Source organism: Geotrypetes seraphini, chromosome 1 (genome assembly GCF_902459505.1).
Source record: "Geotrypetes seraphini chromosome 1, aGeoSer1.1, whole genome shotgun sequence".
Lineage (NCBI taxonomy): Eukaryota > Metazoa > Chordata > Amphibia > Gymnophiona > Dermophiidae > Geotrypetes > Geotrypetes seraphini.
In genome coordinates this window covers 125,393,343-125,419,587 of record NC_047084.1, presented here as the reverse complement: position 1 = coordinate 125,419,587, position 26,245 = coordinate 125,393,343, and the positions used below count along the sequence as shown (strand labels likewise).

Sequence of the window (26,245 nt, the reverse complement as noted above, 5' to 3'; positions counted from 1 at the left end):
ACGTGGCCACTTTCTACTTTAAAACACATAATAATAAACTGCACAACACTTGTCACTTTTAGCTACATAAACACAGCAAAACAGATTTGTTTGCGTTCAGATCTTCAAAAAAATGCCTTCTTAATTGAACATGTGCCTGGGTCTACTTTGTTTCTTTGTTCAGTGGTTCAATTTATTTGATATACTGCAAATAAGACATTTTTACATGCAACTATAGTTAAATACAGTGCAAAATTTAGACAGCAGATATAAATTCTCAAAACTGATACATTTTGATCACTAAATTGAAAATAAAATCATTTTTCCTACCTTTGTTGTCTGTTGATTTCATGAGTCTCTGGTTGCACTTCCTTCTGATTGTGCATCCTTTCTTTCATTCTCTCTCCCTGCCCCCCTTTCTTTCTTTCTCTCTTCCTGGCCCCCCTTTTCTTTCTTTCTCTCTCCCTGGCCCCTCCCTAAGCTGCCGCCGATTTCTCCAAGCCGCCGACACAGCAACAGGCCAGGTGCATGCAACGACTGCACAAGCCTTCCCCCTGATGTCAATTCTGATGTCAGAGAAGAAGTTCCAGGCCAGCCAGGCAGTGATTGGCTGGCCCGGAACTTCCTCTCTGATGTCAGAATTGACATCGGGAGGAAAGGCTTGTGCAGTCGCTGCATGCACCTGATCTGTTGCTGTGTCAGCGTTGGGGAAACTAAGCAGGGAGAAATCCCGGGCTCTGCGATCGCCTGTCCCGTTGTCCCCACACACAGCTTCGGGAATCTCTTTCTGAAAATGGGGCATTTCGAGGTCCCGAAGCTGTGCATGGGGACAACGGGACAGGTGAACTAAAAACGGGACAGTCCTGTTCAAAACAGGACGTATGGTCACATTAGGCTTGGAGGAGTGAACCTATCACCTCAGGGAACAGTCACAGGGATACAGGGCCTGCCCCCTCTAGGACTGAGCGTAGTAAAGCTGGGATGGGAAAATATTTTTGACACAGGGCCATGGATTTGATATACTGCATTTCTGCGGTGCAACCAAAGTGGTTTTACATATTATATGCAGGTACTTTCTTTCTCCCTAGTGAGCTCACAATGTTTTGTTCCTGGGGCTAATGGAGAATTAAGCGACTTTCTCAGGGTCACAAGGAGCTGTGGTAGAAATTGAACCCAGGTTCACTAACCATTAGGCTTCTCCTCCACTAGTGGCTCTTACAGAAAGTAGACCATCAGGCCACAGTGTTGGCAATCTTTTGTTTGCAACGTCATCATTGAAGGACTGTGCACAGGTGTATGGTACATTGAATATTTGCTGATGACATTGCTAGGGCTGCAAGACCAGAAGTATTTGAACAGAAGGAGTGGGCTATATGAAGTTATCCCACAGGCCAGTTTTGGCTTAAGGACTCTAGTCTACCCACCCTAATACATAGCCTGAACTGGGACTATAGCAGGAGTCCAAAGCCATCCAACTGTATGACTGTATGCTAGAAGTGGGAAGTGAGGAGAAATGGCAGACGAGAGATAGTAAACACAAGAAAAGCGGACAGGAAAGCATTTGTTATGAACTTCCTGGAATGGACTAACAAAGCCTCTGCTTCAAGCATTGCTACTTTCATGGTTACCTGAGAAGGGGGGAAATGTGCCAACCATCGCTCTAGATGGACTGCGTACCAGCCAGGCATCAAACATTTCCTCTGCAGAGCACGTATGTCGGAAGGGGCATGGCTCCCAGCAGTGATGACATCATGGAATGTGAATTGAAGGGCCACAGGGTCCTCGTGAGATCGCTGGTGCTGTAACACAAGAAGATATGAAAGAGTGCTGGCACAGGTATGGCATCGGGGGAATGTCCAGTACCCTCCACATCGGTTCGTCTTTTTACAGTGATGAGAGCATGTCTCTTTTCTCTCACCAGTGTGCTCTCTCCCATGCAGTGAGGACAGGAACTAGGCACATTTTCTTGTGTTTCAACCTGTGGTGGTGCCAGTTGCTGTGCGGAGAAGAGAGCACAGCAGTGAGAACAAAATATGCGTTTTGCCCTTGTGAGCTGGTGAGGCAGGCTTTTGGTACCCTTCAGCTGTAGCACTTCAGCAGTGCCTCACTTAGCTGGTGTCTTGAGCTGGCCCTGGGGAACATGAAGATATGCAACTGACATGATTATATCTGGATTTCCTAGGGTTACCAGATTTTGACCTAAAAAAAAAAAAGGATGCATGGCCCTGCCCCCATTCCCCCCATAACCCCAGCCCCACAGAAATCCATGTCTGTCTCAATAACAGACTATGGACTTTTCCTCCAGGAAATTGTCCAAACCTTTTTTAAAACCAGCTATGCTATCCGCTCTTACCACAACCTCTGGCAACACGTTCCAGAGCTTAACTATTCTCTGAGTGAAAAAATATTTCCTTTTATTGGTTTTAAAAGTATTTCCCTGTAACTTCATCGAGTGTCCTAGTCCTAGTCTTTGTAATTTTTCATGGAGTGAAAAATCAATCCATTTGTACCCGTTTTACTCCACTCGGGATTTTGTAGACTTCAATCATGTAACCTCAGCCGTCTCTTTTCCAAGCTGAAGAGTTTTAGTCTTTGCTCATATGAGAGGAGTTCCAGGAGAGATCCAGGAAATTACAGACCGGTAAGCCTCACTTCAGTGCCAGGCAAAATGGTAGAAACAATTATAAAACATAAAATTGTGGAACACATAGACAAAAATGATTTAATGAGACGGAGTCAGCATGGGTTCAGCCGAGGGAGATCTTGCCTCACAAATTTGCTTGACTTCTTTGAAGGTGTGAATAAACATGTGGATAAAGGTGAGCCGGTTGATATAATATATCTAGATTTTCAGAAAGCTTTTGATAAAGTTCCTCACGAGAGGCTCCTGAGAAAAATAAAGTGTCATGGGATAGGTGGCAAAGTTTAGCTGTGGATTAGGAACTGGTTATCAGATAGAAAACAGAGGGTAGGGAACAATGGTCATTTTTCTCAATGGAGGAGAGTAAACAGTGGAGTGCCGCAGGGGTCTGTACTGGGACCGGTGCTATTTAACTTATTTATAAATGATCTGGAAATTGGAACGACGAGTGAGGTGATTAAATTTGCAGATGACACTAATCTGTTCAACGTTGTTAAAACACATGCGGATTGTGAAAAATTGCAGGCTGACCTTAGGAAATTGAAAGACTGGGCATCCAAATGGCAGATTAAATTGAATGTGGACAAATGCAAAGTGATGCACATTGGGAAAAATAACCTGAATCACAGTTACCGGATGCTAGGATCCACCTTGGGGATTAGCGCCCAAAAAAGGATCTGGGTGTCATCGTAGACAATACGGTGAAACCTTCCGCCCAATATGAGGTGGTGGCCAAAAAGGCAAATAGGATGCTAGGAATTATTAAAAAAGGGATGGTTAACAAGACTAAGAATGTTATAATGTCCCTGTATAGTTCCATGGTGCGACCTCATCTGGGGTATTGCATTCAGTTCTGGTCTCCTCGTGAGAGGAAAGACTAAAATGGTTAGGGCTCTTCAAAAATTATAAAGACACTCGATGAAGTTACAGGGAAATACTTTTAAAACCAATAAAAGGAAATATTTTTTCACTCAGAGAATAGTTAAGCTCTGGAACGTGTTGCCAGAGATTGTGGTAAGAGCAGATAGCGTAGCTGGTTTTAAGAAAGGTTTGGAGGAAGAGTCCATAGTCTGCTATTGGGAAAGACATGGGAGAAGCCACTGCTTGCCCTGGATTGGTAGCATGGAATATTGCTACTCTTTGGGTTTTGGCCAGGTACTAGTGACCTGGATTGACCACCGTGAGAACAGGCTTCTGGGTTTGATGGACCATTAAGGCTATTCTTATGTTCTTATCATCTTGGTCCCTCTTCTTTGAACCTCTTCTAGCGCCACTATATCTTTCTTGAGATAAGGAGACCAGAATTGAACCCAGATCCTTTTCTTGGCGTTAACCTCCCTGGTGGATCCTAACATCCGGTGACTGTGATTCGGGTTATTCTTCCCAATATGCATCACTTTGCATTTGCCCACATTAAATTTCATCTGCCATTTGGACGCCCAGTCTTCCAATTTTTCACAATCCGCATGCGTATAAATCTGGAGATTACGAGTGTGCTCCCTGAATAGTGAGAGGAGGGTAATTGAAATCACCCATTATTATACTGTTGCCCAATTCTCCAGCTTTCCTAATCTCTGAAAACATTTCTTCCTCTGTCTGCTCATTTTGTCCTAGGAGACCCAACCTTTATATTCCTTCCCTTCACACATGGAATTTCTGTCCATATGGATTCCAAACCACCCCCCCCCCTAATTTGATCTATTCTATCCTTGCGATATAATTTGTACCCAGATAATACAGTGTCCTATTGATTGTCCTCCTTCCACCAGGTCTCTGAGAATATTACTGAGGTGATAACACAATATCGATATCCTAGGGGAGGAGGGGGAGATATGAAATTGACTTTTAAATATTTCACAAGAAACAAAATTATTTTGGTGGCAAGGAAACTGTACAACAAGAGCAAATGACAGAACTGCACAGTCTTACAATGTTACAATGCCTAGATGCAATTGGAATCAGAGGAGAGTATTAAACTGGTTTAGATGTTTCCTCATATCCCGCACGTACCAAGTCCGTTTCAATTGCGATCTCTCTGATACATGGAGCGATTCATCTGGCATGCCACAGGGGTCACCATTATCCCCTCTGCTCTTCAATGTTTATATTAGAGAATGACACGGGGAGCGATCCCCGCAGAGACCTGCGGCGTGGCTGCGGTTTGGCTGCGGGTTATGGAGACTCCAAAGCCAAATCACCGCAGACACGGGGACAAAAGTTTTCACCGCCCGCAAAAACGGTGAAAAGATTTGTCCCCGCAGGCCAATGTACCCCCTTCTAGGAACCGCTATTTACCTGTGTTTCACCGTGTTCGTGACCGGGTGTTTGATGTCTCCGCCATGTTGTCTGTCTCCTCCAACTCTCGATCCAACTTGCACGTTGCCGCATTGACTCCGCCCCCCAATATACTGGCTCCTCATTTGTCAGATCAACCCTTCCTGCCAATAGAACCCGCCCCCCCCCCTGACGATCGCCGGCAGGAAGGTGCTCAGCCCTTCATGCCGACAGAACCAGCCCTCCCCAACGATCGCGGCAGGAGGGTACCCATCCCCTCCTGCCTACCCCAACAGCCCCCCCGACGATCGCAGCAGGAGGATATCCAACCTCTCCTGCCAGCTCCCCAACAGCCCCCCTATGATCACTGGTAGGAGGGTGCCCAACCCCTCCTGCCGGCCCCCCCAACGGCCCCCTATATTGCCAATAGGAGGGTGCCCAACCCCTCCTGCCGGACCCTCCCCCAACAAACCCCGCCATCCCGAAACACCACCCTTAGTCTTACTTTCCAAGTTGGACCGGACAGCTCCTCGCTCGTCTGGCCAGCAGGCCTGCTTCCGTCCAAATGAGGCGGGCCCGCCCCTCCCCTCCCCTGCCTAACCCACAGGATCCTAGGGCCTGATTGGCCCAAGCACCTAAGGCCCCTCCTATAGCGGGAGTGGCTTTAGGTGCCTAGACCAATCAGGCCCTAGGATCCTGTGGGTTGGGCAGGGTAGGGGCGGAGGCAAGCCTGCTGGCCATACGTGTGAGGAGCCGTCCGGTCCAACTTGGAAAGTAAGACTAAGGGGGTTCCGGGGTGGGAGGGTTCGTTGGGGGGGGGTCCAGCAGGAGTCATTCCATATCAAGTGGTCCAGAACTCCCCACTTGACCATCTCAGAAATTTCTGAAATTTTTTTCAGGGGATACATTATGACCTCTAATGAAGTTATCCAAAGTTTTGGGCATGATCTCAATCAGGTCCTGAGTTAGGATCCCCTTTATTTGGACCACTTTTTTTTTTTATAACCACAGAAGATGTCACATATGGACCCTCCTTGAAATTTGACCAGTTGACATGGAATTATCTGATAGTGACTAATGCAGACAGCCAGTGCTATATTGGTACATGCATATACATGGTGCAGTGTAGGTATGCAAAAGAATAATATGGCCAAAGTTTGCAAGCTGTGTTATTCTTCAGGAGATAGGGCAACTTTTCTCCCAGGAGCATTGTTTTGCCACTGTAAGCATTAAAAGTACATGTCGTGTTTGTTTTTGTATAGTTATTAACTAATATTTAACTAAGTTTTAAAGTTTTAAAGAATGTTTCCTTTATACGTAAATAAAGAAAAGTATTTAAAATCGTACCCGTTTGAGGCTTTTATGTATGCAGCGGTGACGGTGACGGGGCGGTGAAGGGAATGGTGGTGACGGGGCAGTGCAGAGGATGGTGAGACGGGGACGGGGCGGTGACGGGGACCAATTTTTTCACCGTGTCATTCTCTAGTTTATATGTCCCCATTGGGTGCGCAACTATCCCAGCTGGGGATAAAACTATTTAGCTACGCTGATGACTTCACGATAATTATCCCATTCGATACCTCATAGAAACATAGAAAAATGACGGCAGAAAAGGGCCAGGCCCATCAAGTCTGCTCACCGTAATGACCCACCCCCCTAACTTCACCCTACCAGAGAGCCCACATGCGTATCCCATTTCTTCTTAAAATCTAGCACGCTGCTGGCCCTAATCACCTGCATTCCTCTATCTCAGAAGTCACCCCCAAAGCAACAGAGGTACTAAATCGGATGGAGCAATGGATGACTGAGTTCAGACTAAAGCTAAACCCAGAGAAAACAAAATTTTTTAGAGCATCGCCACACCTACTTGACACTAAAGCATCACTGTGCATCAATAACCTTAGTCATCCCATTCAACCCACTATGAAGATATTGGGAGTAAAACTGGACCAGAGTCTGACCCTGAAAGACCAGGTAGATTCCTTGATTAGAAAGATCTTTCTCACCTTCTGGAAGCTTCGGTCCATCAGAGCTTACTTCGATGTCTCATCATTTCGAATTCTGGTACAATCCCTCATACTGAGTCAACTCGATTATTGTAACATCGCCTACTTGGCACTCTCCCAGAAAAATATGTGGCGATTGCAACTGGTACAAAATGCAGCGGTTAGGCTACTTTGTGGACTGAAGAAGTTTGATCATGTAACACCTTCCTATCGACTTCTACACTGGCTGCCGATGGAGACACGTTTGAAATTCAAGTTTGGTTGTTTTTGCTTCAAGGAACTTTACGGCTTAGCCCCTAAATATATAACAGACCTTTTCTCTTTCACAACCAACAGACATAGGAGAAGTTCACATCCGAACTTTGTTTCTCCACCGGTTAGAGGTTGTAAATTTAAAAGTCATCACCAACATCTTTTCTCACATCAAGCAGCATTATGGGATAAAGACCTGGAACAACTGCTCGTGCCTACTACTTATAGGGAATGCAGGAAACACCTAAAAACACATCTGTTCCTGAAGTACTTATGCAACTGACCTATACAATCTTAGTCCTCAACAAATGATCTTTAGAACTGTTATTCACTAACTCTGAACTTTGTTTATTCCACTCAATCTGTAATACCTTTTAATCATTGTAAACCGCATAGAACTTCACGGTCCTGCGGTATATAAACTGTTATTATTATTATTACCTGGTACCAGGAATAGGCGCGGTCGGATGGGTCGATGAGAATACTGATCAGTCTTGCCTTTGGCACCAGGGCTGCTGTTCGTTTTGGGGCTTCCTCAGAGTGAAAGTAATTTGCACTTTTCTCAAACAGAAAGTCAGTGGTTACATTGGAAGGGACGGGAAAAAAATCCATGTACCTGAAAAAAAAAGCAACACTGGGGTCAATGGCGAGCAGGGCAGTGACCACATTCATTTACGCTCCAATGCTTAAATTAAAACGTATATTCAATGCAAATATCTAAATGTTAATGCCCAAAATACAGGAAATGAAGTTCCAGATCTAGAAGCTGACTTGGATTTAGTGGCATCACAGAGATGTTATACATGGAGAAGCATGACTGGAATGTGGAGGGCCATTTTCGATAGGACATCTAAGTCCGACTTTGCCGCAAGATGTCCAAAGTTGGAGGTGGAGAAATGGCCATTTTTTAACTGGCAAAACTGCTAGATGTCTAAATTTTTTTTATTGAAAATCACCTACTTTATACGCCCCATAGTCCTGCACCCGCATCTGGAGTACTGCGTCCAATATTGGTCGCCGTACATAAAGAAGGATATGGCGATACTCGATAGGGTGAGTGGACGGTCTTGGATTTCAAGAAAAGATTGGACAATTTTCTGAAGGAAAAGAGGATAGAAGGGTATAGATAGAGGGCTAGGATACAGGTCCTGGACCTGATGGGTCGCCGCGTGAGCGGACTGCTGGGCATGATGGACCTCAGGTCTGACCCAGCAGAGGCACTCAGTATTTTATAGAACTCTATCATATCACCCCCAAGCTATCTCTTCTCCAAACTGAAGAGTCCTAGCTGCTTCTTCTCATAGGGAAGTCGTCCCATTCCTTTTATCATATTTGTCACCCTTCTCTATACCTTTTCTAATTCCGCTATATCTTTTTTGAGATGTAGTGACCAGAATTGCCCCACTTCCACCCACCCACTGCCACTTAAAACCCCACAAACATCCCTCAAAACCTCAACCCCCCTGCAGCCTAGGTAGGCCTCACAAGCCTACCTGATATCTTTGGTGATCCAAGTGGGGTTAATAGGAGCAAAAGCAAGCCCACTAGCTCCTGTCCGTTGTGGCTGCCACAAGAAAATGGCTGCTGAGGTCTCTCTCGGTACTACACAGAGTGTATTCTCTGTCCCAGATCTGCCAGCAGGAAATTGGTATCTATCAGGACGTGTGGCATCTGCCTTCACTCCTCCAGAAGGAGTTGAGTTCCCGGTTCTCCTATCCAAGGGTATTGAAGGAACTTCGGGAGGTTCTGGTGGCTCCGCTGGCTGACCTTTTCAATGCTTCTCTAAAGTCGGGAGTGGTACTGGAGAAGGGTGGATATGGTCCCTCTCTACAAAAGGGGAAGGAAGAAGTAGGGAAATCTGCCTTTGTGGTAAGTAAATAAATGGAAATGCTTTTAAAACAGAAAATAGTGAAGTTTCTGAATTACAGGAACCAAGGCAACACGGATTCACTAGAGGTAGGTCTTGTCAGACAAATCTGACTGAGTGAGCAGAGAACTGGATAGAGGGAGTGCACACACAACTTTTAATTGATTGCTTTTTAAATTTATAGATCAATGGTGTGGTCAATTACCACACTAATTAAGCTTGTTAAAGCAATTTGGATTGTGTACGGAATTTAGTCAGGCGTCGCTAGGTGTCTGCAATTAGGGCATCTAACCTAGGCATCGTTTATAGAATCTGACGTTATGTTTTGTTCATTGTGGTAATTACTATAACCAATATTATTATTCAGTAATAAAGAAATATAAGCATACACCACGCTGGCATTGTTCATTGGGAGACAGATCTTAGGCTAACCTTGGTGAGTAGCCTCACTCCTTCCCTAGAAATTTATGTCCCCAGAGAATGACAAATGAAGGAATTTCTGATCTGCTGCAGAGTGTTTGTAGGTTGCATTTGCTGGAGGGGGAGTGCCAGACAGTTTTCGGCGCTTACTCAAGTGGCTGAGACTCCACTGCACGGCTGACATCATTTCTAGGCCAAGAAAACTAACTGTTGGATAAGCACTTGAATATTTATTTATTCCGTTTTCTCTCTCTAAACAGTTTACGTGGATTTATTCAGGTACTCAAGCAGTATTCCCTCTCACAATCTATCTAATGTACCTGGGGCAATGGGAGGATTAAGTGACTAGCCAAGGGTCACAGGGAGCAGCGTGGGTTTGAACCCATAACCTCAGGGTGCTGAGGCTGTAGCTTGAACCACGGCGCCACACTCTCCAGTGGAGAAGGAGTGTTGGCCATCCTTTTGCCTGCAAGGAGTCGGGGCTGTTGCTTCCTATAATGATGGTTGGGAAAGCCTTCCTTTTGGAAGAATTTGTCAGCCCATCAGATTGAGACAATCCCCAGGCCACTCTTGCTGATTCCATGGCACCCTTGTGTAGTTCCCTTACAAGGAAAGTCTTTTCCTGCAGCTGCCATTCACCAACAGAGGGCGCCGCTGTACAGTGCTTTGGAAACAGCCTTTTGCCTACTGGTACAGCCCTGTCTTATAACCCTTCTTACCAGTCGATGCCCCGGCGGTAGTTATTGCCATTGAAGAACTGCACCTCCTCAAAGGTTTTAGGGCTGGGGGAGTTACTGATGACAGAAGGATGCATGACCAGGAACAAATACAGAGCTGTGGTGCCTAAAATTAGGGCAGAAAGACAGAAATATTTGAGACACCTAGCATGTATACATCTGCTTATTTATTGCAGCTTGCTTACTACTGCCATAGTCAGAAAAAAGATCCCTGGGGTTTACAATACTGCTATGAAAAAAAAATCTGCTCTCCTACTAATCAGGGGGAAAGCTGAATTACATAAGCCTACACAAAATATAAGTGGAGTAAAAAAGCTCATTAACGCCCATAAGGGCTAACCAAATAGTAGCAAGGGCAGTCATAGGTCAGAAAAACCTCCACTTATTACAGACAGCATTCAGGTCCACCCAGAATAACAGGTTACAGAGAAATACAGTAAATCCCTACGGACCCACAAAATACAGTCACTTAAAACACAGCAGCAGTCCAGAACATAAGAAGATAAGAATCGCCTTACTGGGTCAGACCAATGGTCCATCATGCCCAGTAGCCCGTTCTCACGGTGGCCAATCCAGGTCACTAATACCCAAGGAGTAGCAATATTCCATGCTACCAATCCAGTGGCTTCTCCCATGTCTTTTCTCAATCACAGACTATGGACTTTTCCTCCAGGAACTTGTCCAAACTTTCCTTAAAACCAGCTACACTATCCGCTCTTACCACATCCTCTGCCACTTATCTCGTGCTGACCACTCCAGTGCTATGTCCATGGCAAATAGGTCCCAAGTGTGGAAATCAAATCCCTCAGCTCCTGACACGAGGACCCTGTTTCGCCAGACGCATCACCAGGGGAATATGGAACAAGCATCGGCTGTGCTGCAAAAATGGCAAAGGAAACCGGCCACAGCGCTCTCTTTACGTCGACTTTCGTAGAGGTGATGTTAGACTTAAATTACATCAGCGTGAACAAAGGCTTATTTTTGCTTTATAAACCACCTTCAGCTCTTCAATGGTGCGCTTCTTTGTGATTGCGCCTCTCTGCCATAATTGTTATTCCTATTGACTAACTCACCCAGCATTGCATCACGACATTTTTGACGTTGATCCACAGCGAACTATGAAAGAGAGCGTTGTGGCTGGTTTCTTTTGTCATTTTTGCAGCACTGCTTGTTCCATATTCCCCTGGTAATGCGTCTGGCGAAACGGGGTCCTCCCGTCGGGATCTGAGGGATTTGATTTCAAGTTCAAGTTTCAAGTTTCATTAAATTTGATGAATCGCTTATTACATTCTAAGTGAGTAACATTGAAAATATATGGCATACAACATTAAAATATATATTGTACTACATTAAAAAAGGGGGGTAAGCAACAGACTGACATTATAGACGAACTAGGATACATTAGGGAAGAAGAAAGGAAGGCAAAAGTTACAAAATGTTGTTTTCCTAGAAGGAAAGAGAGGGAATGTCTAGAGGGGGGGGGGGGGAAAACATTAGGATTGGGGTAAGATTGGTAAAGAACTAATTTTAGAGATTGGAAATTGGGAAAAATGTAAAAAGAGTTATTCTAGAGATTAAAAGAGACTTTAAAAAGAAAAGTTTTTAGATTGGTTTTAAATAAACTAAGATCTTTGACTTCTCTGATGTATAAGGGAAGAGTATTCCAAGTAAGGGGGGGCCATAACTGAAAAAATGTCATGACGTCTGGTTCCTATAACTTTTAAAGAAGGAACCATAAGCAACCCTTGTGTAGCAGACCGCAGGGAACGGTTCGAAGTATGTGGAACTAGTAGCCGATCTATGAATTGTGCTTCATTGGTGGATAGTGTTTTAAATACTAAAAGTGCTATTTTGTATATTATTCGTTGGTTTATGGGAAGCCAGTGTGATTCTATTAAAAAAGGTGTTACATGGTCATATTTCTTTCCATTATGTATTATTTTAATTGCAGTATTTTGGATTATTTGTAGGCGTTTTTTTTCCTTTTGGGTGATATTTAACAGAAGTGAATTACAGTAATCTAATTTGGATATAACAAGGGAGTGTATTAAAATGTTTAAGGATTGTGGTTCTAAGTACTTAGTCATAGAACGGATTAAGCGTAGACGATAAAAACAGCATTTAACTACGTTGCTGATGTGCCACCTGGGAACTATTTACCATGGACACAGCACTGGAGTGGTCAGCACGAGATAAGTGGCTGTTTTTATATTTTTTTTCTAGGAGACTGGGCAGATGACGTTTAATGTGAGCAAGTGCAAAGTGATGCATGTGGGAAAGAAGAACCCGAACTATAGCTATGTGATCCTGGGTTCTGTGTTAGGAGTCTCTGCCCAGGAAGAGGATCTAGGTGTCATTGATGAGGATACATTGAAACCCTCAGCTCAATGTGCGGCGGCTGCTAAGAAAGCAAATAGAATGTTAGGAATTATTAGGAAAGGAATGGAAAAGAAAGAGGAAAATGTTATAATGTCCTTGTTTCGCTCTATGGTACCTTGAATACTGTGTACAGTTCTGGTCACCAGATCTTAAAAAAGATATAGAGGAATTAGAAAAGGTCCAGAGGAGGGAGACAAAAATGATCAAAGAGATCAGATGATTTCTCTATGAGAAATGCTAAAGTGGCTAGGCAGTGGCGTACCAAGGGTGGGCAGGGGGGGGGGAGCGGTCCGCCCCAGGTGCACGCTCCAAGGGGGTGCACAGCCAGCCTGATCGGAACCTCCCGCGCTGTTTCAAACCGCACTTCAGCGCGGCTGCCCTATTTAGAGCAGAGTCGGCAGCCACGCTGAAGTGAAAAAGGTCCCACGATGACTGGGAAGAGGTAAGTGACGTCGGGGGGGAAGGGGGGGAAGGAGGGGACCGGCAGCCGCAGTCATCGCGGGATCTTGCCGCAACTAACTGCGTCTGCCGGCCCAGCCCCCTCCAACGTCACTTACCTCTTCCATCAGAGCAGAAGCAGTCATCGCGGGATCTTTGGGATGGAGAAAGAAAGGAGGTCAGGGTGGCATGAAAGGGTGTGGAGGGTGACAAAGGGGGGTCAGGGTGCTATGGAAACATGGTAAAGGGTGACAAAAGGGGGGTCAGGGTGCTATGGAAACATGGTAAAGGGTGACAAAAGGGGGTCAGGGTGCTATGGAAACATGGTAAAGGGTGACAAAAGGGGGTCAGGGTGCTATGGAAACATGGTGAAGGGTGACAAAAGGGGGTCAGGGTGATATGGAATCATGCTGAAGGGTGACAAAGGGGGTCAGGGTGGTTTGGATGCGTGGTGGAGGGAGAGAAAGGGGCAGATGCTGAAGGAATTGCAGGGAAAGAGACATAAGGGGGAACGATATTGCATGGAATTGGGTTGTAGGGAGCGAAAGGGGGCAGATGCTGATGGAAGTGGGGGAAGAGAGAAGGGACAGATGATGGAAATGGGGAGAGAGAAGAGGGAAGATGATGGAAGGAGGAGATAAATAAAAGAAGGGCATATGATGGGGGAAAAGGATTGAGTTAGGGAAATACTCGAGGGGTGAGGGAAAGAGGTGGCGAGCTGTAGGTAGACAGTAAAAAAGGAAATTGATGAGAGGGTAGTAAGAATGTAATCTAGATGGATGCAGAAAATAAATTGAAAAGGAAAATGAGGGGAGAAAGGGATTGCAGAAGAGAGGTGTGGGAGAGGGAAGGAGAGGAGAGAGATGCCAGACCAATGGGGGTGAAAGGAGAGATGGAAGGGGCATTGAAGGAGAGAAGATGCCATATAGGGGCAGAGAGATGGCAGACAGTGGATGGAAGGAAGAGAGTAACAAGAAGATGAGGAAAGCAGAAACCAGAGAAAAAGGTAGAACAAAAATTTTCTATTTATTTATTGCTTTAGGAGACATGTGTCACTGTTTCTGTGGTGTTGCATTGTATGCAGAGTCCAGCTTCTTGCTGGTTCAATTTAACCTTTGTCTATGTATTTCTATTTTACCCCCCCTTTTACAAAACTGTGAAGCATTTTTTAGCACCAGCCGTGGTGGTAGCAGCTCTGATGCCCAGAATTCTATGAGCGTTAGAGCTGTTACCACCGTGGCTAAAATCCACATTACGGTTTTGTAAAAGGGTGAGGGGTTAGTTTGTGATGACATATTCCATACTAGGCAAAGGTGTTTTCTGTGTTCTGTGTGTTCGAAAAGACATGGTTTTCTGTTAGGATTGACTGTGTAGGATTGATCTGTACTAGTCTGGCTTGTTTAGTTTTTCAATGGGTTTATTGATGTACTGCTCACTGCAATATGTAAGATGCTGCCTTTTCCTAGGTACACTCTTGTGTGACGTGTGGATTGTTACTAAAAATCATGTTTTTCGTACAGATGGGGGGGGGGGTGCCAAAAAATGATGGCCCCCGGGTGTCACATATGCTAGGTACGCCACTGTGGCTAGGGCTCTCAGCCTGGAAAAAAGATGGCTCGGGGTAGATATGATAGAGGTCTATGAAATACTGAGTGGAGGGGAGTGGGTCGATGTGAATCACTTGGTCACCCTTTCCAAAAATACTAGGACTAGGGGAGAAAATATTTCTTCTCTCCAGGTACATAAGAGTTGCCATACTGGGACAGACCGAAGGTCCATCAAGCCCAATATCCTGTTTCTAACAGAGGCCAACCCAGGTCCCAAGTACCTAGCTAGATCCCAAGTAATAGAACAGATTATTAGCTGACGAACAGTAATTAAGTATATCTTACTTTTAACCCTTTAACACCTATCAAATCTTAACGAATAGTATCCTTTCTACAATATTTGTCCTATTAATATGTTATCTACTTTTTAATGAGTTGTAAACTGAATCGAACTCCTTAGGGAAATGATCAGGTTATAAATTGAAGATTAGATTAGATTTTATGCTGCTTATTCTAGGAATAGAAACATAGAAACATAGAAGTAGACGGCAGATAAGGGCCACGGCCCATCAAGTCTGCCCACTCTAATGACCCTCCCTATCTATCTTTGCGGATAGATCCCACATGTCTATCCCACCTGGCCTTAAAATCTGACACGCTGCTAGCCTCAATAACCTGGAGTGGAAGACTATTCCAGCGATCAACCACCCTTTCAGTGAAGAAGAACTTCCTAGTGTCACCGTGCAGTTTCCCGCCCCTGATTTTCCACGGATGCCCCCTTGTTGCCGCGGGACCCTTGAAAAAGAAGATATCTTCCTCCACCTCGATACGGCCCGTGAGATACTTGAATGTCTCGATCATATCTCCCCTCCCCATAAGCAGTGGATTTCCCCAAGACATCTCAATAATGGCCTATGGACTTCTCTTTTAGGAAATTATTCAAACCTGGAATTTGTTGCCAGAGAATATGATCTAAACTAAACTAAACTAAACCATTAGGTTTGTATACCACACCATCTCCGCATGCGCAGAGCTCGGTACGGTTTACAGAGGTTAAGAGGAGAGGAATTACAAAGAAGGGATATAGGAGAGGGACTGAGAGGATAGAGAGGGGAGGGTACTAGAGAACGGGAGTAGAATTAGATTTTTGAGAAGAGCCAAGTTTTCAAGTGTTTACGGAAGGATTGGAAGGAGCTAGAATTTCTGAGCGGGGATGAGAGGTTGTTCCAGAGTTCAGTGGTTCTAAAGGGGAGGGATGTTCCAAGTTTTCCTGCGCGGGATATACCTTTTATAGATGGGAAAGATAGTTTCAGTTTTTGGGAGGGTCTAGAAGAAAGCGGGTTTGATGAGTTCCAGAAGAGTGGGATAACGGGAGGAAGGATGCCATGTAGAATCTTGAAGGCTAAGCAGGCACATTTATAGAGGACTCTGGAGTATACTGGGAGCCAGTGAAGCTTGGAGAGGAGTGGGGAAACGTGATCAAACTTGCCTTTTGCGAAAATAAGCTTGGCAGCGGCGTTCTGAATTAGCTGAAGTCTATGGAGGTTTTTCTTAGTTAGGCTTATATAGATGGAGTTGCAGTAGTCTAGTCTAGAGAGGATGGTGGATTGGACGAGGATGGCGAAATGAGAGTGATGAAAGCAAGATCTTACTTTTCTTAACATATGGAGGCTAAAGAAGCATTTTTTTACCAGGGAGTTGAGGTGATCGTTGAAGGAGAGAGAGGAGTCTAAGATGATGCCTAGGACTTTGCTTGAAAATTCAAGATGAAGAGTGGGGCCGGAAGGTAGAGGGATGGAGGTGGGTAAATGATCTGAGATTGGGCCGAGCCAAAGGAGTTTGGTTTTGGAACTCATTCAGTTTCATTTGTACAGATTGGGCCCAGGATTGGAGGTTCGTAATACATGTGGAGATGTTCTCAGTGAGGTTCGAGAGGTTCGCGTCGGTTTCGAGGAGGATGAGGATGTCGTCAGCATAGGAGTAGAGAGTTTCTAGGGGGGATAGATGAAGGAGTTTCAGAGAGGACATGTAGATGTTGAAAAGAATAGGAGAGAGGGGTGAGCCTTGCGGGACTCCACATTTCGGCTTCCAGGCGGGGGATGAGGAACCGTTTGTGCTTACGGTGTAGGAGCGGAAGCGTAGGAATTTCGAGAACCAATCAAGGACTGTGGAGCTTATGCCTATTTTGGAGAGTTGGAAGATAAGGATGTCGTGGTGAACGACATCGAAGGCTGCGGAGAGGTCGAATTGAAGAAGAACAGCGAATTTGTTTCGAGAATGGAGTTGTTGCACCTTAGAGATTAGTGAGGCCAAGAGGGATTCGGTGCTGAAGATGAAAGTAGTTAGCTTAGCAGGGTTTATAAAAGGTTTGGCTAACTTCCTAGAAGAGCAGCTGGTAATGCAACAAACAAGCCAGTTTCACTTGTTTTCACCTTTGAGGAAGAACTGTTGCCATTTTGGACAAGGAGGTTTTGATTTGCTATGTGATCCAGAAGTGCTGATTAGCAGAGGCTTCCTCCTTATTGCTTTCCCCTGCAGTCATTACCCCTGACGAAGCGAAATGTGTCTACATTGGGTCATTGATACTAATAAATCAGACTTCTTGTTATTTGGACTAATCTGCTTGTTGTGTATTTGATTTGTGACACATCCTTGTCTCTTATTTGTGTTGCTGCTTAAATTATTCCAGGGCATTTTAGTTCTATTCATTTTTTCAGTTTACAGACTAAACACTTCCCCTTCAGCAGGCAGTTTCAGGAAAGCAGCAGCAGCGGTACAGATTGGAAGAGAGAGAGGTACTGGTCCCGACTCCACCAGCTGTGCACAGCTTAGAGGGAACGCTAGATCCAAGACATACCCTCAGCCACATTACCACATGCATAAAAAAATCCTTAAGGCTCCGCCAATGGTATGTTAGTGAAGCGTGTGATATCCCTGGTATCCAGGACAGTATTTGGCTGATCCCAAAAGAATCGTTTTATAACCAGTGTTGGGCAAGTTAACTTTGTAAAAATAATATCTTAAAACTTACTAGTTACTGAAGGAAAATGTAGTATATTACAGTAAATGTTAAGTTACTGTAAAAGTAATATGTTACTTTTAGTATTTTATAATTCTAGCAATTGGAAATTCATCTGTTATCAAAGAAAATATCTAACCAGAAAATGCTGAAGTCCTTAAATATAGGGATCCATACAATTAGAGAGAGATTTACATCAAATAAAGACAAAAACCCATGAAAATAGCTGGCATAAGAGCAGTGCAGAAATCAATCAAACATCAGCCTCAGAATGTCAGCATCAGGCAGAGCCGCCTTCTGGCCTGTTTATCCTGCAGCGCTCCTTATTTGCAATGGATGTTTCCTTTGAATCCCCACCACCTCCTCTAGGAGTTGGTTTCCTCTACATTTCAACTGTCAGCTTGACATGGAACTGAAGTGACCCCACACAATTATGCCAGTGCACATGGATGACCATTCTGGAAAGTTCTGGAAACGTGAAGAGCTCGTTACTCTTCTTCAAGCACCGGCTCCACTAGGTGGAGGATTCTGGCAATATAGCAGAAAAACAGATGGGGCGCTTACTGTGACTGGAGATTGCTTTGATACATGGTTGGGTCATAGTTTTTGACAGGTGGGTGTGGTCCAGCCGATAGTGGGTGGAGTTAAAAGTGTAACAGGATGTCTGTACCTATATAGTAACAGGCCTCTGAGGGCATGGAATATGGATCCCAACGGTGACACTTCTGTGTCAGCCTGAGAAAACCATGACACACTCTGTTGCTGGAATTAATATTTGGTTGTTAATTGCCACTTAAATCCTTCAGCGAGACGGTGGATGGGGCAAATGTCCTCATTTGCGAGCACATCTGCATTATCAAGTTTTTGCAACATCTGTCTACCTTCTGCAGAACCAATTAAAAAAAACAGTTTTCAGGCTAAAACTTCAGGTGCCAGCTCAGAGGGAAAACTCAGGATGTTTCTACTTAGGAAGCATTCTGCAGGGTCAAGCTGCAAGTTACACGTTCTTCGATACTGTGAGATCTCACCAGTTTTCTGTGGACCTATGACCAGGAATTTGGGTAGACGGTTGCAAGTTTTCTTTTTAGACCAGATATCTCGGTGCCGCTTGTCATCACAGGGGTTCTGCAGGAGATGGAGAAGAAGGATGTTATTCCCATTTTTCCCATACCTACGAGGTCTGTATTATTTCTTTATGCATCTTATACACAATTAATTCATAAAATCACTGTATGCACCTAAAGAATTGTAACCATCTAACCACCATCAGTATCTACAGCAGCTGTTAGCCTTTTCCATATGCTGCCTTTACACCATCCACAAAAACATACCATATTTATACGATTTTGTACTTCCTCAGACAAGTTGTCCCATCAATTTAGACCTGCACATGGTTGTTTATGTTTCAATTAAGGGAATATCCTAGGAATCTCTAGCACAGCTAACTAGATCTTCCAGAGCTCCCCATTCATAATCTTACGAAGAGTTATATGCATGGTGTGGGGAGGGGAGTGGAGGTGGGGGAGGGAATTCTATAGGTTGATGTTGCAGTACAAATCCACTTGATCTATAGAACTAAGCTAACTTCAGTCTTTGAGGGAATATTCTACCCTAATTTTGTGATTATATTGCATATCTGAATGGTTGTCTGTCTCCAGGGAAGTGAGCTAATCTATCCACTGGTTTACATGTGAAAGTGTGTGTGTGTGGTGGGGGGGGTGGCTATGGGGGAGTAGGCAGAACAGATGGTTACCCTTTTACTGGGGAAGAGGAAGTACAACAGATCCATTATTAAATTTTCATCCTGATTTTATTTTTTTCACTTAATTTGTATTCACTTTCCATGTCTATAACATATTACCCAGTTCAGTCTTAGGCTGGCTGGCAGCCAAAAAAGCAAACAGGATGCTAGGAATTATTTAAAAAAGGGATGGTTAACAAGACATTCTCGTAACAAATTCGCTGTTCTCTTACAATTCGATCTCTCTGCAGCTTTCGATGTCGTCCACCACGACATACTACTTTATCAACTTTCCGAGATAGGAATTGACTCCACCGTCCTAAAGTGGTTCTCAAACTTCCTTCTCTCTCGCTCCTACACTGTCAACACAAATGGCACCATGTCCGTTCCTTGGACAACATCTTGCGGTGTCCCTCAGGGATCACCCCTATCCCCTATTCTCTTTAACATCTACATGTCCTCTCTGAAGCTCCTCCAACTTTCCCCCCTTGAAACAATCTACACATACACTGATGACATCCTTGCCCTTCTTGAAACAGACCAGAACCTCACCAACCTCCACGAGAACATTACATCTTGCATAATGAGACTCCACTCCTGGTCCCTCTCGGTACTCTGGCTCGGCCAAAAGTTAGAACACCTGCCCACCCTCTTCGCACTACCCACAGGCGCTGCTCTAAACCTTGAGTTCTCAAGCAAGGTCCTTGGCATCATTATTGATTCTTCTCTCTCTCTCAATGACTACCTCAACTCCTTGGCAAAATCATGCTATTTCAGCCTCCACATGCTGAGGAAAGTAAGATCCTACTTTCACCAAAAACACTTCGCCGTCCTCGTCCAATCCATCATCCTCTCCAAACTTGACTACTGCAATGCCATTTACTTATGCCTAACAAAAAAAAGTCTTCAAAGACTCCAGCTTATCCAGAATACTGTAGCCAAGTTGATCTTTGCAAAATGCAAATCTGACCATGTCTCCCCACTCCTGTCCAATCTTCATTGGCTCCCAGTGATTTCCAGAATCCATTTCAAATGCTCCTGCCTGGCTTTTAAGATCATTCACGGCATTCTTCCTCCCTTAATCCCACTATCCTTTAACTCCTCGAATCCTGACTCCACCAGACCCGCCCAAAGATATAAACTATCCTTCCCCTCTCTACACGGTATTCTTTATGCAGGTAAACTGGGAAAATCTCTTCTCTTCAAAATCACAGATCTCTGGAATGACCTTACTATCCCGCTGCGGAACTTGGGCTCTCTCCAACTATTCCGCAAGCAATTGAAAACTTGGCTCTTCTCTAACATGTAATTCTATCTTCCCCCTTACTCTTCCCTTCTATATATAAGCTCATGTAAACCTTTTCCTTTCTCTTCTTATATTTAAGCTTTTGTAAACCGTGCCGAGCTCCACTTCCATGGAGATGATGCGGTATATAAACTTAAGGTTTAGATTAGATTAAAAATGTCATAATGCCCCTGTATCGCTCCATGGTGCAACCTCATCTGGAGTATTGTGTTCAATTCTGGTCTCCTTATCTCAAGAAAGATATAGTAGCGCTAGAAAAGGCAGTGGCATACCTAGCATATGTGACACCCGGGTCCCATCATTTGTTGATAACCTCCCCCCCCCATCTATATGAAAAATATGATTTTTAGCAACAATCCACATATTGCACAACAAGAGTATAGTGAAGAGCAAGGTGAACATTTTCACCAAGATATTAAGGAGATGGAGAGGAGGTACCAGGGGAGATGGAATGGCCGACTATTGCTGGATGTTGAAGAGGGACAGTCAAGATCTTCAAGGATCTGCAAGGAAGTCAAAGAGGAGAAAGTCTCAAAATTAATGAAACACTGCTTTTTGTTTTGTTACAGGGTAGTCAAGAAATAAATTAGGGTAATTCTTTACAGTATTTTTAAATGTGTTTGTAATAAAAATTGACCTAGTGTGAAATGGTGTTTGAATATATTTGTGCTTACAGTAGTTAAAATTGTGAAAACATAACTTCTTATTTTCTGTAAAAACCTGACATGATAGGCAAAAATGGAAGACATTTCTAGAATCAGCATAAAAAATTGATTCAAGAGCAACAAGTTTTAAGAAATCATCTGAGTAAAAGTTTTAAAATGCAGACTGGTGAGCCAGCCAATGAATAATGGCGGTGACCAGCTAAGTTGCATAGAAGTCTATCTCCTACTGAATATCAATGGATAGCTGGCTAAGCAGTACTTAGCCTGCCAGGAACAGCTCCCAGCCAGCTGGCTAAATACCACAGAATATTGTGGGGGAATGGGTATATGCTGAGGGAAAGGCGGGGGAGGGGATGAATACCAGAGAATGAATGGGGGGAGGGGAGTGAAGAGGAGCTGGAGAGAGGCAGAGACAACACCGTACCAAAGGCTATGCAAGAGGGGTGGCAGCACAGGAGACAAAAATTTCTCCCAACCTATCGTTTCCTCTCACTTGCAGTGATGAAGGAGGTAGGGCAGAGGGTGCCAGTGGGCAGGACACACAGGGCACAACTAAAGTTCAGTATCAACCTGGGCAACGACATATCTTGAGACAAGCAGGGGGCATATGCTGGGGGAGAGGAAGAGCATAGGAGGACAGATGCTTGGGGGGGGGAGGCAGGGGACAGATGCTGGGTGGAGGTGGAGAAGAGGCAGGACAGATGGTGGGAGATGAATGCTGAGGAAATAGGCAATATATGAATCCTAGGTAAGGGGAAGGAAAGGGCTGGAGAGCAGATACTGGAGAAAGGGCAAGAGGGTAGGAAAGGGGGCAGGATGTAATGAAGGGAGGTAGCAGCAAGGAGTAAGGATAGGGGAAATGTCACCGTCTGCGTCCTGTGCGCACTTGAAAATGTTCTGGGCAGGGGGTTGGGGGAGACTACGCTGGGGCAGGGCTGATGAGACAGCGCTGGAAATGAAGGGTCAGCTGAAATATCCTTATTGCCTTTCTACTGGAAGGGGAGAGTGGACGCTGGGCAACATGGATGCAAAGAAGACAGAATCCTTTTCACTGCTCCCCTCTCCCTGCGATCCCTTCGGTTATTCTCACCCATGAAGCTGTAACAGTTATGTTTTGCTTTCTATAACGTTATCTGCAGACACGGCCGAGCAGCTGAGCAGTCACGCTCCTACAATGTACTCTTCCAGATGGAAATATGATTCACTGTGACAGTGTTCAATTGTCTAAGAATCAGGTTCCTGTCTACAGTGAAATCTGTTTCCCTGATTTATTGAGTATATAAAACTACAGGGTCTTGCCAGCTCTTTCTTCCTGCCTTGCACAGAATGATGCATGGCGTGGCTTTGGGCTGAAGAGATAAACCAGTTGTACACCCGGAGCATCGTGGCCTCCCTGCAGTGAGGAGAGTTTATCTTTGGTATAGTTTCATTGATTCTGGGCTCTAGGGGGCCGATATTCACAGAAGCTCTAGAGGTTAGGGGGATGATCAATCACTGAGTTATACAAGCTAATAATGATGTCCTCAATTCCCTGATGTGATGTGCAGCAGCTGGACAGAGGTTTACTCATGCAATTAGTACGTGCTCTGAGCTGTATAAAGCATGCCAGTGACCAACACGCAGCTTCACGTCTCACTGCTGCGCTGCCACATAGCTTCAGAAAGTGAAGACAAATATATGTTAATATTTAAATGATACGAAGCAAAGGTGGTATTTTATCTGCAAGGATCTGCAAAAGTTAGAGGAATGGTCTAATATCTGGCAACTAAAATTCAATGCACAGAAGTGCAGAGTAATGCATTAGAAATCAGAAGGAGCCATATGTGCTGGGAGGTTCTCACGCAGCAGTGAGACGTGAAGCTGCGTTCCAGTTTTCCACCACTCTCTGGTTAAAGAAGAACTTCCTTACGTTTGTACGGAATCTATTCCCTTTCAACTTTAGAGAGGGCCCTCTCATCACTGGCATGCTTTATACAGCTTAGAGCACGTACTAATTGCATGAGTAAACCTCTGTCTAGCTGCTGCACATCACATCAGGGAACTGAGGACATCATTATTAGCTTGTATGCATGGATGGGGAGAGGGACCTTGGGGGATAGAGTCTGAAGATCTAAAGGCAAAGGACAGTGTGACAAGGCGGTGGCTATTGCCAGAAGGATGCTAGGCTGTATAGAGAGAGGCGTAACTAGTGGAAGAAAGAAGGTGTTGATGCTCCTGTACAGGTCATTGGTGAGGCCGCACTTGGAGTATTGTGTTCAATTTTGGAGATCGTATCTGGCAAAGGACATAAGAAGACTTGAAGCGGTCCAGAGGAGGACAACGAAAATGGTAGGAGGTTTGCACCTAAAGACCTATGAGGAGAGACTGAAAGCCCTCAATATGTATACCTTAGAGCAGTGGTCCCCAACCCTGTCCTGGAGGACCACCAGGCCAATCGGGTTTTTAGGCTAGCCCTAATGAATATACATGAAGCAGATTTGCATGCCTGTCACTTCCATTATATGCAAATCTATCATGCATATTCATTAGGGCTAGCCTGAAAACCCAATTGGCCTGGTGGTCCTCCAGGACAGGGTTGGGGACTACTGCCTTAGAGGAAAGGAGGGCAGGGGAAATATGGGATAAAGACTATCCTTTTCTCAAACTACTTCAACTGAAATTATGAAGTGGATAGAGAGAGGGAATTAGAACTTTCAGGGATGCATGCAAATAGATGATAGTTAGTTGAAATGGCGAACTTCCTTAAGAGAGATGTAAAAGTGTATCATGTATTTAGTGGCAATGTGACGGGGGTGATCATTAACGATGACATGAAGACTGCCAATGAAGTGGAGAAAGCTTCATCCAGGGCTAGACAAATCATGGGCTGTATCCGTAGAAGTTTCGACAGCCATAAGCCCGAGGTCATAATGCTGTTGTACAGATCCATGGTGAGACCCCATCTGGAATACTGTGTACAATTCTGGAGGCCGCATTATCAAAAAGATGTGCGGAGAGTTGAGTCGGTTCAGCGAATGGCCACTAGGATGGTCTCAGGTCTCAAGGATCTCCCGTATGAGGAACGACTGGGTAAGTTGCGGCTGTACTCACTCGAGGAACACAGAGAGAGGGGAGACACGATCGAGACGTTCAAATATGTCACGGGCCGTATCGAGGAGGAAGAGGATCTCTTTTTCCTTAAAGGACCCACGGCAACAAGAGGGCATCTGTTGAAAATCAGGGGTGGGAAATTTCATGGCGACACCAGAAAATATTTCTTCACCGAAAGGGTGGTTGACCACTGGAATAATCTTCCACAACAGGTAATTGAGGCCAGCGTGCCAGATTTTAAGAAAAGATGGGATTGGCATGTGGGATCTCTTCATGGAGGTAGTTAGGGGGTGGGCAATTAGGGTGGGCAGACTAGATGGGCCGTGGCCCTTTTCTGCCGTCATGTTCTATGTTTCTATTAATACTTAACCTAGTATTACATGTGTACATACATAGGACAACTGATTTGGTATAAACATGTGCTTATAAGTAGGACGATTAATTATTGGTATAACCATACCAGTATTAATAACTCTAACACCACCATAGAGCTCTTTGTATTTTAGTAGAGAGCCCATGCATTGTAACACCTCACAACTTCTTAGGGTAACATCTCTTCAGAAGATAATATATCATAACACCTTTGCAGAGGCTCATGTAGAATGCTCTGAATTGACTCCCCAGTCATTAGTAGCGGTATAGAAGCTCTCAATAATCATAATCATATCATTCAGACATTCAAATACTTGAAGGGCTTTAACGTAGAACATAATCTTTTCCAGAGAAAGGAAAATGGTAAAACCAGAGGACATAATTTGAGGTTGAGGGTTGGTAGATTCAAGAGGAAATTCTTCTTTATGGTGCGGGTGGTTAATACATGGAAGGCAATCCTGAGGGAGGTGGTGGAGAGGAAAACGATGACAGAGTTCAAACAAGTGTGGGATGAACACAGAGGAAAATAATCAGAAAATAATAGTAAATGACGTCAGATAAAGATCTGAACAGTCCATCCAGTCTGCCCATTAGTTTTACCCATTAAAAATACATGATTATATTAACTTGTCTCTTCTTTGATATTTCTGGGTCATAGACTGTAAAGTCCACCTGGTATTGTCCTAGGTTCCAAAGGCTGAAGTTGCCGTCCAAGTGTAGGGATGGAGATCTGATAAGTTCTGATCCAGGACATCAGAACACAGGCAGGGTCAACACACAGGCGGTTCTGAATACAGGCCAGGTCGGCACACCGACCTAGGCCCTGTGTGCGGATTTAGGCCTGTGTGTGGATCTAGGCCTGTGTTTGGATCTGAGGCCCTGTTTCTCATTCCCTTTCCCTTCTTGCCATGCAGCCATTCTAAGTAAAGAAAAATACTAGCAACTTGTCACAAGACTTTTGTCACATATTAACCTGACTCACATTTACCCTTTTTCTCTTATCTTGTTTAAGCATCCCTTATATGGGCAACAATCAGACTTTGCTTACAGCTTAAGGCTAAGGAGCATATATTATAACCTTTGGACTGTCACATGCTTATCTTATGTGAGCTGTCCTTATTTGGTAAGGACATCAGCTGACAGGCATTGCACAGGCATTGCATATGTGCAAAGACTCAGGCCCTGTCCATGTGTTAATCAGGCCCTTGTCTAAGTGCTGAGTTGGAGGATGATCACGAGGTAAAAAGCATGTACCTATCTCCACCAATGTAAAACCATGTACCTTTGTACCCACCAATCATGAGATGTGTAAACGAGGGAGTTACTATGATGTCATTAGCTTAGATGCATAATAAATAGGGACACGGAGCTAGTCCTTACTAGCGCCTCCTCCCGATTCTAAGATTGCGTGTGTGGTGTGTTTCCTTTGTGGGGCATTCCTACATCCAAGCTCTCTCCAGCCTATCCAACCATCCTGTTTGCAGGATATTACATTACATTACATTAGGGATT

At 44.5% G+C, this 26,245-nt stretch overlaps 1 protein-coding gene across 4 annotated transcripts in view; it reads right to left on the bottom strand.

Moving 5' to 3' along the window:
* LOC117357382 (bifunctional heparan sulfate N-deacetylase/N-sulfotransferase 3-like) overlaps positions 1-26,245 on the bottom strand; it is a 278,317-nt gene that overhangs the window by 36,609 nt on the left and 215,463 nt on the right. For all 4 annotated transcript variants that reach the window (XM_033937877.1, XM_033937894.1, XM_033937867.1 and 1 more), the window contains 4 exons: positions 18,588-18,684; positions 10,159-10,282; positions 7,594-7,768; positions 1,608-1,778 (listed from right to left, as the gene is read on the bottom strand). In XM_033937877.1, the coding sequence (XP_033793768.1) occupies positions 1,608-1,778; positions 7,594-7,768; positions 10,159-10,282; positions 18,588-18,684 (567 nt within the window). The remainder of the gene's footprint in view (positions 1-1,607; positions 1,779-7,593; positions 7,769-10,158; positions 10,283-18,587; positions 18,685-26,245) is intronic.